This window comes from Cyprinus carpio, chromosome A23 (assembly GCF_018340385.1).
Source record: "Cyprinus carpio isolate SPL01 chromosome A23, ASM1834038v1, whole genome shotgun sequence".
NCBI lineage: Eukaryota > Metazoa > Chordata > Actinopteri > Cypriniformes > Cyprinidae > Cyprinus > Cyprinus carpio.
In genome coordinates, this window is record NC_056594.1 from 8,927,997 (window position 1) to 8,954,123 (window position 26,127).

Consider the following 26,127-nt stretch of genomic DNA (forward strand, 5'->3'; position numbering starts at 1 on the left):
GTATTGGTACAGATTCCCCTTTTTAACTTTAATTCAGTTAGGGCGTATTTCAATTTTAATGTTCATTTTGTTTAAATCTATGCCATTTTGTAAATTATACAGAGCAATGTTTCAAAATGATTCAAACTTGTTGTTTATGACCCTAAAGATTCATTCATTTTGGGAATCAGAATTCATTTGTTACTTTATGTTTCTGAATCACTAAAAAAGGGCTCATAAGGGGCCCGTTCACTTTAAGTTTAGTCATCTGCCACCTTAAATGCTCAGGCTCTTTAAAGTCAGGTGGATTCTGATTGGCTGTCAGTGTTTTTATTGTTCATCAGCTCGAAAAGATTTTTCTGAAAGCTATTTCTCTATGTGATTATTGTTAGTAGCTGTGGTGTGGACTTCACTTTTCTCACATATTTAAAATGATTATTAATACTTTATAGTTATGATTATAGTTATCATCCTTGGTGTGAGCGGCCCTTAAGAGTCATTCATTTAGGGAATTGGGCTAGACTTCTCATTCTGTATGATTTTGATTCACTGAAAAAAAAGATGTTCTTGCAGTGTTTTTTTTTTTATTTTTTATAGAAGAATCTGATCATAGGTATCATTATCTTTGGGAATCGGGATACACTTGATTCTTTGTATATTGTTCATTGAGAACTGTCTCATAAAAGTAATTTGTTCGTGAGTTGGGCTACACTTGTCATGCTGTATGTTTTTGATTTATTCATTTAGGAAATTGGGCTAAACGCTGTACGGTTTTGATTCACTCAATACAACGAGCTCATAGAATGAATCAGACATCTAGAGTTTTTGCATGTAGCCTGTGACCACTCGAAAGAAAGATGATTTTTTAGTGGTACACTGCAGTTTATTGCATCATATTCAATGAAGACTGTGAACTCACTTTCACTAACTCCAATATGTGTAAAATATAGCTCTCTCTGTCCTCAGTTGTATGTGTTTGTGTGTGGTCTAGCCTCTTCTGCGCTTAAGGGAGCATCTCAACTGGGACAGCCTGTTTTATCAGTCCATTCATCTCAGCGCCCTAAAGGAGCCCCAAACGCTGAGTTAAATTATTCTGTATTACTGAAAGCCCCTCCCTGGGCACACACTGGGAAGAAATGTTTGATGGTTGTTTGTGGTCAGCCATGAGCAGGTGTACAGAAGAGAACGTGCTTGTGATTCTTGACATCATTATGGGCCATACCCTAACAGTTGGAGTGGGAGGTGTTTTTGCAGTGTTTGTCTGGATGGTCAGTGAGCTGTGACATGTTTATTATTTCCGATTTTCCGATTGTTTTATTTTATTTTTTTATAATTAAAGAAGGATTTTTAAAGCCCTTTTTTAAAGCCAGTTCTCTCTTTAAACAGTTTTGAAAGTCACAAAGTGGTGTCTGATGAAGATGGATACACAATATATTGGTACCATATTGATTAGTGGTTTTTTTATTTATTTATTTATTTTATTGGTATCAGTCAGTGTATTTAATTGTTCATGCTAAATTTTTGCATCTAGATTTTTTTTTCACTATCAGTGTTATTTTAGTATTATTTATTTTAATTTTAGTTTAATTAATTCAGTTATGTGCTTTTGCCATTTTTATTATTACTGTTATCATTATTTTTAAATATTTCTCCATTGCTTTATTATTATTTATTAATTAATTCTTTTTCAGTTTTAGTCATTTGAGTACTTAAACATTTTTTTTAGTTGGTCACCAAGTTTTCTTTAATGTTTTTAAATCCAATATTTATATTTTATTTTAGCTTTATTTCAGTTAACAAAAGTTATTTTTAATAGTATTGCTTTTAGTTAACAGTAACAGCCCTGATCACTGTTTGATGTATTCCTAAACAAATCTGAACATGAATATTCATTTTTCATACTATACATTAAAATATTACAATGCCTAAATTCTCTTGTAACATCCACAATTAGTGATTTTAGTTTTATTTTGAATTTATTTAGAGAAAATAGTGGTCACTTTATTTTAAGGTCCAATTCCCGCTATTAATAAACCATTAACTATGACCTTTGCTTTAATAAACTCCTAATTTGCTACTTATTAGTAATTAGTAAGGTAGATGTTAAGTTTAGGTATTGGGTAGGATTAGGGATGTAGAATATGGTCATGTAGAATAAGTATAATAAGGAAAAGTGAATAAATACTAAACAGCCGATATGTTAATAGTAGGCATGCTAATAAACTAGTTAATGAGAATTGGTGCCTATACTAAAGTGTTACCAAAATAGTATCTGCACTTTCATGTAATTGTGAGCAGGTCATGTGAGAAAGAGAAGTTGAAATGATCTGATAATTTGACAAACTTGAGTGTCTTTGTCAAAAATAAAGCAAGCTGAAGTTTTCTTTTTCAGTGCACCTCTTTCTCTTTCATGTGACCACCAAAGATGAGCTTCCTCACAACACCCCCTACCCCCCAGTCGCTGTTACCTGGGGCTCAAATATCTCTTACACACACTCTCACACATGCACACACAGAAAGCAGGTGTAGGGGACCAGCTGGTAAGATTAGTGCCTGCGTGTGTGTGTGTGTTTAGGTGTGTATAAGGACAATGACCTGAGTGGTTAATCATTCAGAGCAAGTAAAGAGCAAGAGTTTGTCACAACCACTGACTGCTCATCAAGAGCTCTCGGTTTGTTCGGCTTCGCAACAGTGAGAGAACATGAGAAAACATCTCTCTCTTTCTCTCTTTCGCCGTCCTTTCCAGTTTCCCTCTGATAACCAGGGGTGCACACACACACACACACAGTGGTCCTGACCCCCCTCTGCTAGTTGAGCAGCTGTAGATGCAGCTCCGGTGGTAATTGTGGTAGTGAGTGTTCAGGCTAACAGGAGCAGAGGAAGAGGGAGGGAAGGAGGGGGATGAGAGGAGAGGGCAGAAGCTGATAAAACGACGAATGCATTGGAACAGAGAGTGTTGTTCTGTTGCTTAAGGGGCAATACGCATGATTGCAAGTCTCTAGTGTACACACACAATGTCCTCTTCTCTGTGGGACTTCATTAAGAGCTCCTACAGGTAACAGAGTGTCACACAATTCAGCAAACTCGATTTGAAGGAAATGTCACATAAACCTAGCCACTAAGAGGGTAAAGTGTACGTAACAAAAGTATATGGGAATATCCTGCAAAATATAATGTGATATATTACATAATACATTTCCATATACGGGAAACTATTGCTTATATTTTTCAGTTTACAGCAATATATGCATTGACCATGTGACACATTGGCTATATATTGATACATACCAATATATTTAGAAATTATGACAAAAATACATCTAATATTTAAAAAGTTTGGACCTTTATTGATTATATATTGCACATAGATGTTCCCATATAAATGTTAATGTATGTATTATTCTGTATATTTTCTAATATACCATTATATCATTTAATATATTGATCATTAATATATTAGGAAATATATTTTCTTTGCGTAAAGGGCTATGCTGTTTCTAAGGTGTTTTAGGTGTTTGCTAGGGTGTTTTGTGTAGTAAGGTACAAAAGCTGTAACTGGGGCGGTACCTTTTTGTACATTATTTACCCCTAAAATGTGTATGGTGCAAAGCACATATTTGTACCTTTTGAAAGGGTACCATACCAGTGACAGATCTGACACCTTTTTTTGTGAGAGTGTGCTTACTGGCACAATCAAAAGTCTCTAGTTTACACTTCATGCGAAAATGCAAAATTAAAAAGTAGCTGCTAAATGCTGAGGTATTGCTGAGGGTGGTAAAGTGTTGCTAAGGTGTTCTGAATGTATGCAGTGTGTTGCTATGCTTTTCCTAAGGTGTTTTGGATGGTTGCTAGGATGTTCTAGGCTGTTGCTAGGTAGTTTAGGTAGGTAGTTTTAAATGGATAGTTGACCCAAAAATTGTGATTTACTCACCCTCAAGTTTTCCAAACCTGTATGAGTTTCTTTCGTCTGCTGAACACACAAGAACATACTCTGAAAAATGTTGGTACCCAAGCAGTTGCTGGTAGCCATTGACTTCCATAGTAAGGAAAAAAAACTATAGAAGGCTACAGTTAACTGGTTACCAACTTTCTTCAAAATATCTTCTATTGCGTTCAACAGAAGAAAGAAACTCAGACAGTTTTAGAACAAGTGTAGGGTCATTAAATGATTTTCGAAAATTAATTTAATTTTCATTTTTGGATGAACTATCCCTTATAAGAGCCTCAGAGATGCTGTTAGGGCATTGGCAGAGCATTGTTATGCTCTTTCTAAGGTGTTTTGGATGGTTGCTAGTGAGATTTGAGTAAATGTTTACTTGCACAGTAAAAAAAAAAGCCCATCACTAAGTTTCTGTCGCTACATTCACTGCGTTTACATTTACATGACACAAAACTAGTCGCTAAATGCTAAGGTGTTGTTGCAGGGTGGCTATATAGTTGCTAGGGTGTTTTGAGTGTATGCAGCTTGTTTCTTTTTTCTAAAATGTTTTGGGTGGTTGCTATAGTTGTTTACATGCAGTGTCCTATCAGCTGCTAAGATGCTATAGCATTGGTAAAGCGTTACTATGCAGTTGTTTAGACTAGTCTTAAAGTTAGTCATCTAATTTTTTTTCTTCAAGACTGGTCATAACTTTTTTAATTCAGTTATGAAAAGGTAGATTGGTCTTATTTGTATTGGGAAAGTAAGACTGATTCCCCCTTGGCAGCTGCTAGTTGGTCAAGCTAGTGACAGCAGGGTGCTAGTAGCAGCTTTATGCAACTGGCCCCAGGCTAGACATAAGCTTTAGCATGCACCGCTGATAAACTGATCTCATGACATTGACACTGAGGTTGTGTGTGGAATGAATGAGAGATTAGAAGAGAGCACTGTGTCACACTCTATCATAGTGGAACTAATTGATTTTAACAAAGTCAGTGTGGAGCTACTTTTGATACCTGCAAATAGAGTGACTGGTTCTGAATATTCATGGGGTCTTCACAAGTTTCATATCTGAGGTGCCTTCACACAAAACCACGTCTTTCATTTGGAGGATGGTCTGTAATTTGTGGCCGTAGATTCAGCTGTGGAGCTGTGAAGACTGATATGAGACTGAGAGAGTGATTATTTATGAATTAGAGAAAAGAGGAAGTATCGTTCCACCACCCTGGAAGCAGAAACACATACACACAGCTGCAGGGAGCTAATGACAGGCCAAAATGATTAGTTTCATTTATCATCCGTGAACAGAGAAATGAAATAAGTCTAATTTTCCTGTTAACTAGAAGGAGATTAATATTATGCGACTGAAACTACTGGAGGAACCAGGTTCAGAAATAACTGATGCAGTGATAATGTAGAGAACAGTGTACACCTTTGCGTGCTTATAGTGACCGATCTTCAGTGGCCAAACATGATTTTTTTCAATGCTGATGTTGCAGATATTTACAAAGTGGAGGACGATAAAATTGAAGTTGATTAAGCTGAAGGGTGTACATTTGGTTTAGACATTAACCAGTTTCCACCTCAGAAAAAAGGTAATCCTGAGATAAAGTTTAAAAGAAAAAAAATAATACCACACTGTGAGATCACAGCGTCACACTGTAGGAATTAGGAAATAAATTAGCAATTTTATATCTCACAGTGTGACTTTCTGTCTCATAAAGTGGCTATATATATTATATAGGAAGATATAAAGTCACATTTGTGAAATCATATCTCTGTCTGACCAAGAGCAGACAAGGAGAGTTATTTTTACTGTTCTGTTTGGTTCAAATATGACATACTTAACATGAAAATACTTTTGACGTTATTTGCCCCCAAATTTTCAAATCCAAATTAATTTCTTATTAATTAGGTAGTTTCTTATCATCGACTTGGTTATTATTTAGGATTTTGCATTTTATTGTTGTAGAACACAATGGTCCTCTGTTTAAAAAAAAAAAAAAAAAAAAAAATACTTTTGACAAAATTCATATAAAAAGTAGTTGTGTCTCAAATGATGCACTATATACTATGAACTATATACTCTATGTACTGTCTTGTGTATGAAAGTTTTTTTGTCATCCAGCATCATATATTGTTAGCCCTGTCCCTTCTGCCTTGTAAGGAAAGCTGTGACAGTTGAATGCATGAAATGTTTTCATTTTTTTTTTTTGGTTAAGTGACTCATCCTCCTATTTGATGTGCACTTTTTCTTTTTGGAGTTTTCTGTGTTTACACATTACTCACACAAAGTCTGCAAATTGTAATGCATCTAGTGTTTTTGGTAGATTTTTTTGGGGACGTTTATGTTAATCAAGTCATTTGCTAATAATTTACAACAGCTCTAATACTGGCTGCTTATCTGGCCTGGGTTCTTATTCGCAGCTGCATCACTGCTGAGAATACAAGAGCTAACAGAATACAAGTACAGTCACTCATCTTCATTTCCGCCATCAGCATCTCACTGCGTCTGCATGCTGTAGTGACTGCAGGACAGCCTGTGAGGTGAGTGGCTGCGTATTCTGGCCTCCCTGCATTCCTGTGGTTGCCATGGTGAAGAGTCTCAGTGCTCTAGAGCAGGATAAATTAACAATGTTTTAATTGGCTCCAGGCTCTGAGTTACAGTGTGCCTTATCACTACACTGTCATTTGCAGTGCATTATCATTCATTCTGCATATGCATTCACTCAGGTGTGTGTGTTTGTGGCCCCTTTAAGTCATAATGGAGCAGTGTAACCCCAAGTGTGTGTCCAATCTCATTTCCAACACACACACACACACACACACATTAGGAAATAAAGTTGAGGGTATATACTCTAGTTGAAAAGCCTTGTGGGACTGAGAGAGGGCAGATCAAGAGAGAGTAGGTCTGTTCTGAAAGATAGTGGGATGCCCTGATGGCTAGGGAAAAAAAAGGATGGACCAAAAAAAAAATGGTAACACTTATTTTAAACGATAAATAGAAATACTAAAACAAAAATCTGTTAACTTATTTGATCCAATTACATTTTTTTTTCTATAAAATAATACTAACAAACCGAGTGATGCCTTAAAATGCTGCCTCTGTGGGACGCTCACAAGATTTTGGAAAGATCAAATGCATGTGCGATATTTCCCTCCTGCTCTCTCGTTAGTCTTGTGAACACACACCGTTTCCATCATTTAGCCATCAGTTTGTTTATCTACGCAGCCGTTTGCCAAGATTAGCCCATAAACTGTGACCGCTTGTCACAATTAGCATTAACCCAGTCAAACTCATTTCACTCCCACTCGATCCTGTCCATCTCTCCTCAACAGATAAAACCCTCTTCACACCCCCTGTGCCCACATTCCCTCTCATTTCTGTAATTATTTTTTTTGTCCTGTTTTCAAGGAAAAACACAGAAATGTACTTAAAACTATAGATTTACTTGAGAAGCAGTTCTGCCCTCTGGATGTGTGCCAAAACATAAAGCACGCATCCTGGAGATGGTACAAGCCTGTTGTTGAAAATTAGGGAAGACAGGTTAGGCCAGGCCCCTTGTCTGCCGTATTTCAGTACCGTAAATGTTTGTCACCATCAGCAGGTTTTCCTTCTTGAGTTCGCCATGCCGAGCTTGTTGTGCAGGTGTGCAAGTTAGAATTTCTGCAGTTTTGTCATTATTGTTTGCTTTTATGTCTGTATGTCGGTGAGGGGTTGGTGTCTGTCTCTTCCTTTTGGCTGAGCACACATGTCTGAAGGGCTTCTCCCCTCCACTGAACTCTTCCCAATCACTCCATCCCTTGTTTCCAGAGAGGCAGAGATGTGGGGGAGCTGCCGTTGTTGCCACTCCTGCTCCGACCCAGCTTGTCTCTTAGCAACAGGGCTGTTTGGTCCGGGACCTGGGAGTGGAAGCAAGAGAGAAACAGAGTAGCAGAAAGGAGAGAGTGTTGAGGGAGAGATTAAAAGGGAAAGAGGGAAAGCTGTAATTATCCGGTGCTGCTGGAAGGATCGAGGGCCTGGAGAGATGGAGTGAGGGAGAAGACAGTGAGGTTCTGGGTTAGAGGTGTTAGTGTTCATGGAGGGGGGAATGTGAGAAATCATGAGAATGGGGGAGGTAGAAAAAGCGTGAGGCTTTAAAAACATCACAAGCATCCGCTTATAGAGGTGGAGGTGTAGGGAAGGAGTAATTCCCCTTGCTCATTTTGTTCATCTGCTCATTTCGGGCAGTTTTTCACTGTGTCTGAAATGGTGCCCTCCTGCCCGGTCTATTAATGAAAATTGAGTAATGTGCAAAAAGTGCTCCAAAACAGCACTAAAATCATAGAAATGTTAAAACTGCCCAACAATATAAAAGTGAGCTTTTTTGATGCATTGTGGGTAAAATATTTTTCTAAATGTATATATTTTAACATTTAAACATTTTAACATTTGATTAATTTGACTAGCATCTACCAAAAGATGAATGAATTTACACCCAAAATGCTGTATTGTACGCACTGCCTTTCGATGTCAACCCGTTTTAATCATTTTTAAAGTTGATGAACGTTTTTTTTGTTTGTTTTGTTTTTTGACCCTATCAGATGCAAATCTTTAATAACAACAGTGTTTATTTATTGGTTGAGAAAATGAAAAAAATTATAATTTATAAACCAATTTACTATTTTCAATCACTCCATACAGATACCATTTGTGTTCTTCCAGCCAAACACAGCACTGGATTGTAGTATATCACAGACAGTAATACACCAGAAATCCACCAGATGAAGACATCTCAGTAGACAGGACATTATGATGCGCTGCCCACCAAGGTTTTAGACACAGCCATTGTCTTCATTTTTGATGCAATAAAATTGCACTTGATTTTTATCCTTATATGTGATGCCATGCTGCAGTGGCACAAAGAAAATGCTAATATCGGGCTGTGAGTATGTGTGCAGGACAGCCTACGTTTACCCTCTCAGGGTTCGGTGACTTTGACCCCGTGCAGGCATTGGGGGAAGGGGGATCTTTCTCTGTCCTGTCCTCAATGCCTTGAGGTGCGCCCTGTGTGTAAGTATGGGCATGCAGAGTATGTGTGTGAGTATCCTGTCTGCTGCGCCTGAAGGTGCTGCTCTGACCCCCTCCCTCCCGTGTCCCACATTGGCGCGTGTGGTTGGGCTGCTGCTGTCACACACACTATCGTCCCAGGCCGCTGATGTGCCCCGCAACGCTGGGAAAAGGGGGGTGGGAGGGTTGAAGGCCGAGCGGCATCATGCTACAGCAGCATGAATCTCTAACACACACACACACACACATTGGCAGAGCCTGGCACACGTGTCCTATCTCCTGAAGTTAATGTAGTGGAGTGGAATCCAGCAGTAAACATGTGTGAGCGCGTGTTCCATTACTTCAGCGGTTCATCGCGTGTAGAACTATTCATATACCACAATATGATAATTTGTAAGTGAAATATATGTTATCATTAATGCTAAAATGATGGGAGTCGGTGAGGCGCTACTTTGCCAATACACCCTTGCTGACCCGTGGCCCTGTACCGGGTGGTGGAGGGGTCTGAGTGAGGGAAGTGGTGGAGGCGAAGAGCATCACTGCATGTGATGTGGGCAGTCAAAGGAACAGAAGATGTGGATGGTGATTTGAGTTAGCTAGTCCAGCATTGACTTGGAGGTTCAGTGTGTGTCACATGACCCTGCTGCCCCACACACCTACCGAAGAGGCCAGCAGCAGTTACCATGGTAACGAGGCTGGCCCTCCAATGGGAGCTGGATCCCCAAACTACCATATATATATATATATATATAAAATGTATATATATATATATATATATATATATATAAAACTGTGTCATCATATATATATATATATATATAAAATGGAAAATATTTTTTGATGATAATACTTGGGTATTCTTTGAGGTACCTTCCAAGTACCAAAGCATATTGAACATCAAACTGTGTCATAGTATTACCATCTGAACCATGGTACTGCCTTATTATTTCAAGTAATTTTTCAAATTAAGTTTTTTTGGATAAAAATGCAGTAATACAGGAAAAATCTTCCAGGATGTTTATTTTGTGGTTATTTTAAGTGTATTGTGTCCACCATTCACCGTGAACAGACCCTCTCTTCCCCGGAGGAAAAACATCTCGTCTTCTCCGGGAGAGGGGAGATACATCATTTTAAAATCCATTTTGTAAGTCCTCCTGAGAATCAAAGCCTTTGTCTGTACTGCAGAGTTGTTTTTAGATCATTTTAAAATCCATTTTGTTCTTGTATTATGAATTATTTATTTTTATTTACCCTTGTTTAATATATTGTGTTTATATTTAATTTTTCCTAATTTTCCCTGTCTCTGTTCAAGAGGACAATATCCCTTTGCCAGGCCATCATTGTAAATAATGTTGCTCTTAATGTTACAATGAAGTAAAGACATATCTTTTCTTCCAAATTGGGATGCACAACCACATTATCAAAACAGAAAAAAATGTTGGGCAGCATTTGGTTCTGTACATTTAGATATTGTTTGGATGGAGACTTAAGTGGATTAAATGATTGGATAAACCGGCATATGTTACCAAAGAAAATATAATTCCAAAACCTTTATTAAAAAATTAAACATATGCATGGATTAATCATTGACAATAGCATAAAAACCATGCATTTAGAAAACAGGTGAATTTCATTTAATTTTGACTCTTTATGTAAAAAGAAATGTATGAAAAAAGCATTTTTTTAACTACATACACCTATTTAAAAAAGATGCCACTAGCCCGTAGCAGTTGACAGTAGTGCTGGTCTCATAAGTGATCTTTTATGCTTTGAAGATTATTAAATTTGCAAATGTCCCATCCAAATTGTATTCATAAATAAATTAGCTTTAAGGTCTTCAATCCTTTTCAGCTAAATGAGAGTCTGGTCTTGAACACACACACACACACACCTGTTCTGGCACTCTTATGTCAACCAGTCACACTGAACAGAATAAAACTATTTTAATAGTAAACCTGCTGAACGAAGTAAAAATCATTTAACAAAGGAATTCTTTCTAAAAAGATAAAATAGGCATCCATAATCATATTACCAAAACACTTTTGTTTTACAGCACAGAATTATGTGCTGTGATAATCACTATTTGACTATTTATATATGAAGTAAGTTTATATATTTCTCTGTGTGATTTTAGTGTGTGGACGGGAGCTCAGGGCCGGAGAGCTCCACTCTGAAGAGGGTCGCTGTGGTGGAGGACTTCTATGACATCATCTATGCCATGCATGTGGAGTTCAGCTCCGACCCGGCCAAAGCACCCAAACACGCCGGACAGAAGAAAACATATAAAGCGGTGAGCAAAGCATGGAACTTCTTTCTCATAGTCTCTGATCAGACATGGAAGTATGACTATGGTCTCATATAGTTCAGATTTAATACCCTGTGCGGCCCTTTTTGACCTCCTTTATCTGTCTGTCACCTAAAGTGTCCCTTCCCCTGTCAGCTTGATTTATTTCCTCTGTGATTCTTATGAACAGAAGCGAGCGGCTCCTGCTGTGGATTGTAGCTGAGAATCGCTTGCCTCTGATAATTCTTGAATAATCAATAATAATAAACAACACCAAACAAAAAAAAAAAGCAGGATACTAAGTACTACTTTCTTTTTTCTTCTTTCTGCTTTTATTTCTACATTTTTTTTCTTTCCCTTTATATATTCCTGCAATCTCACTCTGTATGTTTTTTGTGCAACTTTTTTCATTCAGTTTTTCTTTCATTTTTTCAGTCTTTTTGCATTTATATGTACAATTCTTTTTTCTTTGTGCAGTTTTTATTTTTTGTCTGCATTTCTGCATTTATTTTTGCATCACTTTCTTTCTTTCTTTCTTTCTTTCATCATACATTCTTTTTTTTTCTTTCATTTATGTATTTCTGTCTGTGTGCATTTTTCTTTGTGTCTGTGCCTTTTTCTTTTTCTTTCTTTCTTTCTTTCTTTCTTTCTTTCTTTCTTTCTTTCTTTTTCATCATACATTTCTTTCTTTTATGCATTTATATATTTCTGCATTTTTTTGATTATGTATCTGTGCCTTTCTTTCTTTGTGACAGATTTTGTCTTTCTAAATAAATCTGTATTCATTTCTTTTTCTATTGACTGTTTTCCTACATTTTCAAATTTTTCTTATGTTCTCATGTTTTTGCATTTCATTTTTATTTCTGTATTTCTTTATATTTCTCTGGAATTGAGTATTTACTTTCTACATTTCTTTCTTTTTTTGGATTGTTGTAGGCAGAGACAGGGATCAGTTCATATTTAGAAGATATATTTATATATAAGTCTGCGGTGAACATCTTTAGAACTCTATCACACATGTGCTGCCATGGAAACATAGGAAGTGAGAGTGGCATGGGCTGCTCTCACCTGGTCTGGTGGTTATGCTGACGTCCACAGGTCCAGTGATGCTGCCCTCTCTTGGACACATACAAAAGTGGATGTTGGCGCTCATTTGCATTAACAGTCGATATCTTATGCACACAAGCAATTGCACATAAATGCATAAATAATTTAGTTTTTGGTTTTGTTACATTAATTATTCCTGTGATATGTTTTATACACACGCACATATTGTGTCCTCTACACTGTTCCTTGTTCCTCTCGTGCTTGACAGCTGTGTGTGAGGGGAGGGCAGGGCCCTGAGCAGAGCTTTTCCCTGGGCATCAGGAATTGTGAGCCTGCTCCTCTTAGGATCTCCTGGAGCAATCAGGGTGCTGGAAAGGAGAAAGCTCAGGTTTTATGGCTCTTGTATCACTGCTGCAGTTTAGTTCAGCTACTTCCTTCGTAATGCACACGCGTACATGCTATACCCTCCAGCTGTGGTTCCATGGCCGCCCATGCTTGTTTGTTAGAGCCTCATGGGAGATTAGAGAGACATGAGGGACTTACAATGTGGGGGTGTACTTTCTCTATTTTTTTAGTCCAGTTTCATGGCAGAAAGGTTGAGGAGGGAGAAACTAAACCAATAAGAAACAACGAGATAAATGTAAAAAAATTTTTTTTAAATCTCTCTCTCTCTCTCTGTCTCTCCTCTCTCTCCTCTCTCTCTCTCTCTCTCTCTCTCTCTCTCTCTCTCCTCTCTCTATATATATATATATATATATATATATATATATATATATATTAATATATATATATATATATATATATATATATATTTACAATATATATATAGTATAAGGTTTTTTTTTTTAGTGCTAGTAGTTATTGGTGTGTAAATTTCAATTGATCCAATATTTCATACTAAATAACATTGTTAGGCTGTGAGAGTGTGTATGTGGAAGAATATAAGACAATGTAGACCATGGGTATATGTGCATTTGTACAAAAAACATACATGTTCAAACCAAATCCCCCAAAATTAAAAGGTAAATGAATAAAAAAATTTAAATAATAATAATAATAATGAATACATTAATCGGTCAACATTCATGCATTTATTAAAAATCAAGATTATTAACATATCAAGTAATAGCAGCTGCACAAGATGATTACTTGTGCACAGCCCTTGTAAACCTTATTCAAAGAAGAAATAAACAAATAGTCCAAGGGGTTTATTTCTTTTTGCATTTTTCTTTCCATCTTGTTAATTGTTGCTATAATTTTTTTAATGTGAAACCATTTTTTCATTTATTAAGCAAAAAAGCTTTGGCTCTACTGAGTGTGAGATCTATACTACTCAGAGTTTGGGTTTGTATGATCTGTGAGTCTAAATGATCCTGATGTGAAGTTTAATACGGTTTGTGCTTGTGTGTCAGATAGCGGAGACGTATGCGTTCCTGCCCAGAGAGGCGGTGACCCGTTTCCTGATGAGCTGTGGAGAATGTCAGAAGAGGATGCACATCAGCCCCAGTGGTGCAGAGTTCAAAGGTATCGTACCAACACCACACACACACACACACACACACACACACACACACACACACACACACACACACACACACACACACACACACACACACACAGGCCAACCTGCAATACATTAGTTGTAAGAAGTATGGCTTTAGGTATGAACTCCAAAGGCAATTTGTGAACATCTCATTGACTCTGCTTCCAAAGGGCCCACAAGGTAGAAAGCATTCATTCCCATATCTCTATATTTATTCAAACCCATAATGCTTAATTGGATAACTCATTGTCTTTGTTAAGAAAATCCCCTTTCGTCCCTTTTGTCCCCTGCCCACCCTGTAACGAGCTCCCCCCGTCGCACCAGCCTGAAGCTAATGAAACCCCCTCTGGCCACACCTCCTCCCACCCACACACACACATCTCAACACCCTCTGATTAGGCTGCAGTCACTGGAGTGTCCTGCTAGCCTCCCTACACACTGCAATTAGCCCAATTACAGGCCTTTTAACAAAGAAAATGCCTCTGAAACCAGATTATTTCTACAGAGAGAGAGAGTGATTGTGGGTGGAATCCATTGGGGGAGAGATTTTGATTGGGAAATTTTCACTAGGACGAAAAAATAAATGGATATATCTCAGTTTTTTGACATTTCGGTGAAACTGCAATCCCAGTTAGTCTGACCCCCGCAGTGCGGGTAGCTAATCAGAAGACCTGCCCTCAAACGTCCCGCTCGCTGAGATAAACAGATAGGCAACACCTCCCGGGCCTGAACTGTCAAAGCGTTGTGTCAACGTTGGGTTTAGGTTGGGTGTTGCTCATAAAGAGAGCAGCTAATTGGCTTCTTGCCCATGGGGGTGTGCAGACCCCCACACACACCCCCCTGCAGCCGGCCGTATGAAAGTTCAGTGCTGAATTATTCAGAGTAATTAATTACTGTACACTCGCTCTGTCTTTAATTGACGCTCAGAGTGTAGTTGATATCGGCTCATTCATCCACATATCTGATAATATAATATAATATTATTGAAATAAAAAGCCTCTGAAGTGTACTTAAGAGAAAATGATGTTGAATTAAACATTTTACATCAAAGTATATTTTAAATCATTATGTTTTTAATAATCTTTTTAGCATCCGGACAAAACTGGAAATCATCTGAAAATCATTTTTGTCTTTAACCATTATTATGTTGGTTTTAGCGGTGATCTAGTTCCTTAAGGATTTATTTTAGTTTGTTGTGGTAAATCCATATGAAATGAGAAAATGAGGGTGATCAATACACAGCGAACAGCTCATCCATTACCGTGTGTATGTGTGCGTGAGATTATCAGCAGGTAATGGGTTGCTTCATGGCTCTTTTAACTCAAAGCTGATAAAATCCATAAACGAGAATGCTGTTATATGACTAAAAATGCTTCCACATTCGTGAAGTCTAAAGGAAATTGTTGGGAATTTCTTATGTTTTAGACCACATGAAACTCAGGAGGACCATATACTGACAGTGCACTTAAAATTGAGTGTATATGTGTGCATAAACACACACAACTACACACAGAGACACTAAACAAATCAGGCATAATTACTGTCAAAGTCAGAAGCATTATCATCATGATCTTCACACAAACATTCACAGTGGTTTTGCACACAAATCACAGGACATCATTAGAGTGGCTTTGCATGAAAATATAACAGCTGTGGGCGGAGAATGGATTTTAATTTCTACACATTCCTCTATGCATATTAATGCAATTTGCATATGGATTTTCTTTTATAATTAGGTCTTTGTTTGGCATTGTTAATATGAGGCAGAAGTGTGCCTGCAGAAAACACTAGGGCAGATACTGCCCTCTAGTGACAGTTTAGAGAAGTAACATTTACTGTACTCAAACTTTATATGAATCTCAGGTACAACAACAGAATTATTCACTTTTCCTGTCATGATAATCATATTTGTATGGCCTCACTGTTGTAAATCTCTCATGCTTTTGCAGAGAATAACCAACCATCTTCCCTGATGGCTGACCTCATAGACTACAACATGCCCCTCACGACAACCTACTTGAAACAGAAGAAACTACAGTGCATGAATAACAACGAGCAGGTACAGCAGTCTTCTCTAACATCTCTACATGTTTACTGACCGACATACATTCAGCGTGTAAACAGCCAAGTCTCATTTCAGTCCATCCAGATGGCGCAGAAATCATTGTGGGCGTTGTGCATTACTGACAGGAGGTGTTTTACTTCAGTTTGCATTTATTTATTTTTATTAGAAGGTAAAAAAAGTCACTGTTCACTATTTTCTTGCCCTAAGCTGGGTATTTCTGTAATGTGAACTCTGGCACATAGGCCAGCTGTGGGTGGATGTGAGTTTGTGTGGTATAGTATTTAAAAGAAATGACGGTTAGTTCTGTTCTAATTAACAAGTGTAATGAGCAGCTGGCTAATTAGCTGAGGTGTGAGAAAACCGGTGAAGTGCCAATCTAATGAAAAAAGGTGAACCGTTCTCACAGTCATGTACCTCAGTTTGATCTCAGTAGACTCTTGCTTGCAATCATCATGGTTAGTCTAAAGGCCCATTCACATCAAGGACAGTAACTATAAAGATAAAGTTTGAATTAAAAAAACTGGACATTTTGAAAAATAACGGAGCGTTCAGACATAATGTTTATTGGGAAACATCCTTAGAACACATTTTTGTTAACTGGTCCATCGCACACTTATAATAACAGAACATTATCATCTGCTGGTGAGAACTCTATACTGTAGTTATAGTTATTTTTAGAGTTATCGTTTTTTGTGTTAATGGCACTCAACTCAGAATTTGAAATATGGTGTCACTGAGCTAGGTTCCTAGGCCACTTAAAGGGATAGTTCACCCAAAAAATGAAAATTTGATGTTTATCAACTGTTAGAACTCTCCTGAGCACGTCCTCTTGTGTGTGTTCTCATCAGCAGGAGCGTGAGGTGTCGTTTCTTCTTCTTTTTGCTTTGTGGCGGATCGCAGACTTATAAGTGTAACTCTGCGATCCACCAGTCTCAATTAGGAGTGTCAATGGTCCACTTGAGAGATAGGTGGCGGTAATGCACTTATAATTCTGCGATCTGCCATAAAGCAAGAAGAAGCAGCCTTGCAGGCCTGCTTGCTGAGAACACACTCAGGAGAGTTCTTACAGTTCAGACATTGCGGTGAATCAGAGGTAAAAAAACTATATAAATACTGTTCAGTTTCTTACATAGACCAATCGTTTTGTGTCTTTACACATCAATGTATCATCACGAGCCACAGGGTTTAATTTGGTTTTGTTTGTGTATCTTTTTTTTTTAGTTTTATTGTATGTTTTAGCTGTGATTCCCATCCACTTACATTATAAAACTGATAGACTGCAACAGTTTGAGCTAAAAATCTTGGTTTGTGTTCTACTGAAGAAACAAAGTCACCTACATCTTGGATGTCCTGGGGGTAAGCAGATTAACATCAAAATTTTCATTTTTGGGTGAACTATCCCTTTAACCAGCAAGACTACAGTGGTCAACCAGCTTCACCAGAATAACCATGTTGGTTGACTAGCTTCACAGAACATGGCTATGCTGTTCCCTCAACTAGCCTGGCACCTAACCTATACTCCACTAACAAGTTACTATAAACCAGTCCAGACCAGAATACTGGTCTACTAGGATGGTCTTTTTGATTTCAGTAGACATACATATCTCTTTAAACTCCAAATTTTGCCTCCATTTTCCTGTTATTGTGTACTGCAAGCAAGACAAGACATGCCGCAGTGCGATTTCATTATTATTATTATTATAGAATCTGCCTGTGCACTGCAGTTGTTTGCTTTCTATACTGTGATATTCTTCCAAGAGTCTCTTACATAAAATGTCCTAATATAAAAGCTCATGATGTTCAGGAATCTATGTTTTGAATCCATACCTTGTTTTCATGTATCACTGTGTTCACTCTTTGTGTGAGAGTGTTCGCTTTGAGAAAATTGTTGGGAGCAGACAGGAAATGTGTGTGTGTGTGTGTGTGTGTGAAATATCCTATGTGTGTGTGTGTGTGTGTGTGTGTGTGTGTGTGTGTGTGTGTGTGTGTGTGTGTGAAATATCCTACCGCAGTTTTGGTTCTTTGGGTGGGGCATGACAGGAGAAGCGGATGATGAACTGAAAGCACAAGAGGCACTATCAATAAAAAATATGCTACAGTATGAAGCTAGCTTTAAATACATGAAAAACTGTACCTTGTCATTTAAATAGGGGATCTAAGCCTGTTCCACCTCAAAGGTTGACCGCCTCAATTGTGTCTAACAATTAAAATCATACAACTATATTATGTTATTGTTATGTTTTGGTTTTATTAAAAAAAATCTTGACTTAATGGGAAATATACATTTATAATTAACTACATGTGCCAACTACAGTAAGAGTAGCCTGTACCAAGTTACTGCTTAATTTAGACTAAATTGCATTAGAATTTTATTTCAGTTTCTGAAACAATTCTCATGCTCACCAAGGCTGCGTTTATTTGATCAAAAACTACAGTAAATACAAGAATATTGTGAAATATTTTTACAATTTAAAATTACTCTTTTATATTTGAATATATGTTCAAATGTTATTTATTCCTGTGATGCAAAGCTTTATTTTCAGCATCATTATTCAGTCTTCAGTGTCACATGATCCTTCAGAAATCATTCTAATATGCTGATTTGCTGCGCAAGAAACATCTACTATTATTATAAATGATGAAAACAGTTGTGCTGTTTAATATTTCAGTAGAAACCATGATGCATGGTTTTTCAAGTTTCTTTGATAAATAGAAAGTTCAAAAGAAAAGCATTTATTTGAAATGGAAATCAATCTTTCACTTTTGATTTAAAAAAAATTATTGAAATAATTAGTAGTGTAAAATAAAACATTTCATATAATTAAATTTGAAAGTCTTAATATGGCGAAAATCATTTGAAGGTTAACCTCCACCTTTCATTGTTAAAGGTCCTAAAAAGTACCTTATTTGCAGAAAGTACCAAAGGCAGGTGAAGTAAGGCCAAGGAAGAAACAGAGACTAAGTGCTGAGAAATAGAAATGGCAAAAGAAACGAGAGAAAAACACAGAGAATGGCACAGATAGGCAGAATAATTAACAAAGAGGTTGTTGGATGAGGATAGGAGTGAGAGCAGAGGATGTGGCGAGGAGGCTGGTCGGCCCAGCAGGACACATGTGTCCAGCTCAATTCAATAAAGAAGGAAATTAGTAGCATCCTTCCTGCAGGCTGCAGACTCCCGGCTCTCAGAGGGGGGATGGAGGAGATTAAGGAGAGGGGGAATGTTCATTATCGTTTATGGCCTTTTTTTCCCCATTTGCTGTATCTCCTTTTCAGGAAACTCATTTCATTCTCTCTCCTCCTTTAGCCCTCTCTCTCTCTCTCTCTCTCTCACTCTCTCTCACTCTCTCTTTCTCTCTCTTTCTCTCTCTCTGGGGAAAGGTGTGAGATTCTCAAATATTCTAGCAAATTAGGCCTACTGTAGTCACATAGAAAACAGAAAATAGATTTTATTCCATCTACATTCTTACTGGCATTAAATGGATAATCAGTGTTTTCTTTTAGGTGATAGCTGCGGTATTTGTAAATGTTAAATGTATTTTTTCCATCATCACACTGAAAAATTAGCGATCTCACTGCTAAATTTAATATGGCAGAGGTGGCAAGTCTAGCAGTGTGAGTACATGTGAATGTGTCATTTGTTCTTATAAAAGCTGTATTGTGATGTTTTGTCTGTAGGTGGCAGATTTACCAAGCAATTCATTCTGCTAACTAACAATCCAACTAGCTGAACAAAGTTGCTTTGTAATGTTTTGGTTTATTCCAGATAGCCACTCAAAAAATGTATTTAAAGCCTCAAGGACATTTATGTCACAGTGACAGATTAATTTAATCTATTCATGCTGCTTTTGATTTCTTAGAATTTTAATGCCTACTTAATGGCAACAATTAGTAAGTATGCATTTGTGTCTTCTTAAAAACATTACAATAGCCAGTTCACAATCACACAGTTTATAAACCGACTTAAAAGACAATGACTCACATAATCCTCTTGCATTGATATTGTCAATCTGCTTCCTAGAGTCAGTTTAAATATAACATCCAGACTTTTGCTTATGTGCAGTTTGCATTATGAGCCAGAATTGTTCTTTCCGATTCCTTTGAATGTATGTGCTTCTCCTGAGGGCTCCATTAGTGACTCATAACTCAAAATATGTGTATGTTCATGCACTTAGATGTTCACTGGGCAATTGAGGACTGAATCAGGATGGAGAGTTTACTGTATTGGAATAGAAAAAACTAGTCTGAATCTTTGTGGTGTTCTGTGTTTTTTCTTATTTCTACCATATAAGCCTTCAATATGCTGAGACAGTGGGCATATAGAATTAATCTACAATTTTGCTTCTTTTTAAAATAAAAAGGTGAAGTGGTTTTGCTTTAGTAAACCAATGATTTTATATTAATATGGATTTCTAGCACAAATGTTGATTTTTACAGTAGAGAAGATGGAGGCAGAAAGAGAGAGAGGAGGGGAGGGGATGTGAACTGCTGTAAAGTGGGTTTTGGTGATTCTGTACCTCACTGTACAGTACTCCTAGCGGGGGCGTGACGTCAGCGCCGCCGGCCCCGCCTCCGTCTTCAGGGCTGGATGCTGGAGAGAGTCGCGACCGCAGCAATATTGTTACAATATTAAACGGATAGAGAGAGTGGAGAGCACAGGGGCTCTGCAGCGAGGGGGGATCTTAGAAGAATATTAAAAACAAATTGCGTCCACCAGTCAAGGTAAGGATTCAGTTAGGCTGGCAAAAATTCATTATCTTAAATAGTAGGTTATTATAGATTTCCCCTCAGCAGACTAGTGCTGCAAAGAGCGTATGGGAAGGTCGTTATGTTTGTTTATTTTTCCAGTTAGGCTTTTAATACGGAGTTATGTCGTGTACGTTTAAAGTTGTACAGTTAAAACGAGATTGCCGTTGTTTACCGTGGCGTTTAAGCGGTACAAACACGCGACGCGTCTGCCGGTCAAGTTGAACAGTGTACTGATGACGGAATGAAGTCGTGTTATTTTAACGTCTTTAGCGCGTCGCAGTCGCGAAACCTTGGCAACAGGAGTAGCGTTACATTCAGATTGTTATCAGCAGGCAGTATGTCTTTCTGAAGTATTTTAGTCGTGGCTGTCATTTGTTGATAAATATGCGCTTTACACGCTTGATGTGTTATTGATAATGCATACATGCTGACAGCAGCGTGTTATTACTTTTTTTTGTTTAGTTAGTTTGTTCGTTTTATTTAACACTTTTGAGTAAACACATCGCAGAGAAGTAGCCTCCGCAGGACTGTCAGTTGTGTTTAAGATCCTCTGCTTGTTAATAACATGTCATCATGCATATAAGATCTGTATAAAGAAGAAAAAATACACACATAACGTCTGAAATAAACAACAGAAACGTGTAGGTGTGTATGAGACCTAAATGTTGAGGTTTGGAGTCATTGATTAATCATTGTGCCCCTCAATTTGAGCTTGAACTTGTTTATAGATCATGCCATAATTCTAGCAATTTGAAAATATAAATGATAAAGTTATGAATTGATGATATAGTATGACAATGGAGGATGCAGAGCATTAGAGTCTCTGTGTTATATGAATGGGTTTGGGCATTTAACTTAGGCAGCTTATGTGAAGAAATATGATTGAAGTTTATCAAGTGTATAGTCAAGATATTAAAGGTTTTTTTTTTTTTTTTTTTTTGAAGGGAAAGATTTTTCTAGACAACATTTCCATAAATGATATATGGATAAATTAATCTGTTTTTAATTTTTATATTGTATTAAATTAATCTGACTTATACTGAATGACGATAAATCTATATTTATATATGGTAACTTTTTTAACCCTAGCATAATGTTTTAAAATTTGTATTTTTACGTTATATGCTTGTACAATATATACCATTGTAGCAGGATATTATTAAATAATTTTTTTTTTTTATTTGATAACTATATATTTTTTTAGATGTGTCCAGCATGTGCCTTGAAATGTTTTGTTGTGGGTTTTTATCCGGATCTGGCAAAGCTGGTTCTGCAAGCTATCGTTAATGTGCGTTGCATGAAGGCCTGAAATCAGAGAGCAGTTTACTAATTTACAAATCTCACAAAGTGCTTTTTGCTTTGCTTTTTTTTTTTTTTTTTTTTTTTTTTTGCTTTTAGTGCTAGGGTTTCAATGTCTCTTTTGGGTTTGTACTGCAACTTGTTCTTGCAAGTAAATGACACTTTGCTTCCTGCAGACAACAATTAGCTTCCAGTCAACAAAAATAAAAGGTATTTAATTCTTTAATAAACATTCATACTATTGTGCACTATTCACATGTGTACAGAGACGGAAAAAAATATTATCACAAAGAAAAGAAAAGTTCAGGTTTCTCCGCCTTGGCTGTAATTTTTGTGTGGATTATGTTTTGTGCAGTTGATAGACGGCTCAGCAGTTATTCCAGTGTTGTTTCTGTCTCTTCTGCTCTTCTGAATTTGACACTGAGTCAAATGCCAAAATTCACATTTATTCTTCCATTTATTTTTATTTTTTTACATTTTCTGATCTTAATCCTGTGACTCTTTGCTCCGTTTCTTTTTCTGTATCACTCCATTTTTAGCAGTGACACATTACCCCATTTTTTTCTCTCTATATATATCAAGTCGCAAATTTCATATGGCTATTTAAATGTCTCTTTCTGGGTTTTAAGTTTAATGTCCGTGCAAATTAAGAGCACAGAGGTTTTTTTAACACTAGAAGTTTTCAAGCTTTAAAACCACCTTCATCATCCACTGCCTTCTGCCAGAGCTTCACAAGGATAAAGCCTACCAAAATAAAATCACTTTTTCTGACCCCCATGTCAGCCTGTCCAGCAGGAGGGAAGCTCCATGAGCCATAAATCCTCCCTAAAGTCAAGATGTTCGGCCCGCAAGGATCTCCCTCCCCCTTGTGCACTAGCCATTTAAATAGTCGAACTCATCCTCTCCCATCCCTTTTAATCTATTGTCTCCCTTCCCCTTTCTCTCCCCCCTCCTCTCCCCTCTGTCCTTTCTCAGCTCTGGTTGTCTGAATCTATTGTTCTTTGTATTGTCCCTGTGGTATTCCTATGACTGTCTCTTTGCTCCTTCATTCTCTGAGAGGGTCTGTACCATCCTCTGCTCTTCCCCAGCCATTACAAGATGCATCAAAATTCTCATCTGATGCCTTGAGATGCGTGTCTTTCTCAGCTCCACTGTTTCAGTGTCCCATGGGTCTGTACAGCGACTTGTTCTCACATCACTGCACATGGGGCGTGCCATATCTTAAAGTCAACATGAAATTAAAATTGACACTATTTAATTTCTTAATAAGCATTCTTAATGAGTAAATGTTTGTCTTTGTAATTGTTAAACCATCATGTCACCAAGCCGTCATGTGTAATACGCTTACTGTATTTTACTCATCAAATAAATGCAGCCTGTGCTTAAGAGACTTATTTTAAAAACATTTTAAAATGTTTTACCCCAAATCTTAGTAGTATAGAATACATACTGTAATATACATAGTGTACATTTTTCACTCTCTAATCAATTCCTGATTGACAAATCATGTCCTGTCCTAATTTTGTTCTTTTGGAATATCCTGTTTCAGAAATATGTCATATTACAGGAATAAAATGGGTTTCAAATGACGTAATGTATCAAATTAAAAGTTACTTTATATTTTCTCCAGGCTGTTTTTGATTTGACTAAGCATTACGATTGCCCAAGTAGCTGCAGCTGGTTTGAGCTTAATTATTTCTGAGCATCTCTGAGCATCTGTGCCACTGAGCAATCTATTGTCATTACATCCAAGTGCCAAAACGCAGTATGTTTTTGTTTGGAATGTTATTGTTTTTCTTTTACAGCCCATGTGAGCATCATGCTATCCAATGAGATGTTCTCCTGATGATGGGTCCCCCACTGTGTAATTTCCTGTCTTTTCACGGCTCGTTTCCTCTTGGGCAACGTGTGCTTAGACCTGAGGCGGGGGTGGTGGGGGGGGGGGGGTCTAGGATGTGACATACAAGCTCCCCAGTGTCCTCTCTGCTGTTCTGCACTTCTCTGGTGCTTCACTGTATGTAAGACTCATCCAGCAGAACGTCAGGCCTCCCTGCAGAGCTGTCTGTGCTTTACCGTTACTTAACTGAAGTCTAAAAGTGGACTTAAGGGTGATTTCCCTGCTGAAAAGAACACTTTCAGATTTGGCTGATTGCCATCTGCATTCTACCACTTATGAGGATGGTTCAGGTTACATTTACCTGTGCTTTACAAAATTTCACACTTGAAATCCAGCCATTTTGATAGGAATCTGCACGATCAGGAGTTTCACATAAGGGTGAGAAATTTCCCCTCAGTTTTCACAACGGATTCAAGGTGGTCACGCAAATATGCGCTGACCAAAAAAAAGCTGCTTGGTTTGATGACAAATGACTCTCATAAGCTGGTTCTTTTTAATGAATTGGTCAAAGTGATTCAGAGATGAATCACAGATGAGCTCATCAGTCTAAAACCGCTTAATCACTTGGTGAATCAGCCTGAGCAGTTACCAAATTAACATCTGACACCAAAGTCACTTTAGGTTTCTTGACAAAGTCAGTTTCTTGACTAACTTAGAATAATATGTAATGTTGTAGCTATTTGAGGTTTGTCCGGATGAATCCAGAATTCCATATAAGAATTCCATATATTTCAGCTTAAAATCATGACCCATGTGAATGGTGCACATCAGTAATAAAAAAATAAATAAATTGGGGGTTGGGGGTGTTCAGGGTGATGCTGGTTACTGCATGATGATTGAAATCACGAAATGGCCTTAAGCAATTAACTAAATAAACTGAGAAAAGGTTATGTTTTTAAAATGTTACATGTTAAATGAACATTTGCCCTCTCCCCTGCTCAACTCGGGGGGAAAAATAAACTACCAGCCTAGCTTACAGTGTCCTCTTCTAAAAGTTATCTTTGACAATTCCACTTTTGAAATAATTAAGAGGCTAATCCAGCCTAAATGGGGTGTATATGTGTGTTTTAGGTAAGTATAACACTGAATTAATGACTCGTATAACAACGTGTAGGCCTAGTTAAAGATATGCAGGAGAAGTGTGTTGTTGTGATCAGTAGTACTTTAAAATGTTTTTTGTTTGGTATTTTTGTTTAAAATATAGATTTAAATATACAAAACAAAGTATAGTACAGTTGTCTATAATATAATTATGGTCATGTATTTTGCAATTCCTCAGAAGTACTAATAAATATTAATGGAATCGTTTAGTGGAATTAGAATCGTAATCAAAATTGTAAAATTCCTTGCGATTACCATTTTGTACCAGCATTGATGGTCTTTTCAGCAAGGTTTCTGGGATTTTAATCTGTATTTTTGTGGGATGGTTTGTGGAGCAGGGAAAGGGGTTAATCGTGGAGATAGATTTGTGACTGACTGGATTAGAGGAGAATAGCTGTAGTGGGACCTACAGTAATCCATGTGTCTGTTGAATCCTGGGTTTGACCCCACCCCATGAGGCTTTGTGTGTCATCTGCTATTGAATTCTTTTGGGTTGCTCCTTGCTCCCTACAAATCAGCCTGTGAAATGGGAAACCTTCATCATCCCTTTTTGTTTCCTTTCAGTAATGTTTAATCTGAGCAACTTGGTCATCTGTTGCAGTCTCCATCCACAAGCAAACTGCTCGAGCCGACCTGACAGACTAAATTGATCGTGCCCCTTTTGTTCATGCTTCCAGAAAGGCTAGGACACTGCAGACAGGGATAACGTGATCAGTAACAGAGGTCGTTTAAAGACAATAGCAGTCGGCTGCAGAAGCCGCATTGGAAGACATCAGTTGGTCAGTGCAAACAGAAAGAGAGGGCTGAGATTGGTTGCAGAGGTCACAAACTGCACGGCTATGCCAGTCGTCTCTGCTGACCTGGATAAAGCCATTGCTCCACGGTGTATCTTACAGGAAGTGAGGACATCTCAGATATCAGCATTCTTCGAGTGGTATTTTTTGCAGTGTAATCTGGTTTATATATACTCTACCAATTCTATACAGTCCTGATGCTCGGTTTAACAGTGCGAGAGGACATCAGGACATCTGTGTGACTACATTTTTATTTCACTTCACACGAACAGCCTCGTGATTCTATGTGCTGGTCCTTCACTGATATTTTAAACCCATAAAAGACAGTAAAACAAGCCTTTATTCTCAACATTTGTCAGGCAATGACTCCCTTTAAAATTCCAACAGGGCTGCATGTCTCATA

The 26,127-nt window shown here is 37.6% G+C and overlaps 1 protein-coding gene across 2 annotated transcripts in view; it reads left to right on the plus strand.

The window, feature by feature from the left end:
- LOC109061879 (nucleolar protein 4-like) overlaps positions 1–26,127 on the plus strand; it is an 88,990-nt gene that overhangs the window by 5,155 nt on the left and 57,708 nt on the right. For both annotated transcript variants that reach the window (XM_042712921.1, XM_042712922.1), the window contains exons 3-5: positions 11,083–11,238; positions 13,692–13,803; positions 15,772–15,881. In XM_042712921.1, coding sequence (XP_042568855.1) covers positions 11,083–11,238; positions 13,692–13,803; positions 15,772–15,881 — 378 coding nt within the window. The remainder of the gene's footprint in view (positions 1–11,082; positions 11,239–13,691; positions 13,804–15,771; positions 15,882–26,127) is intronic.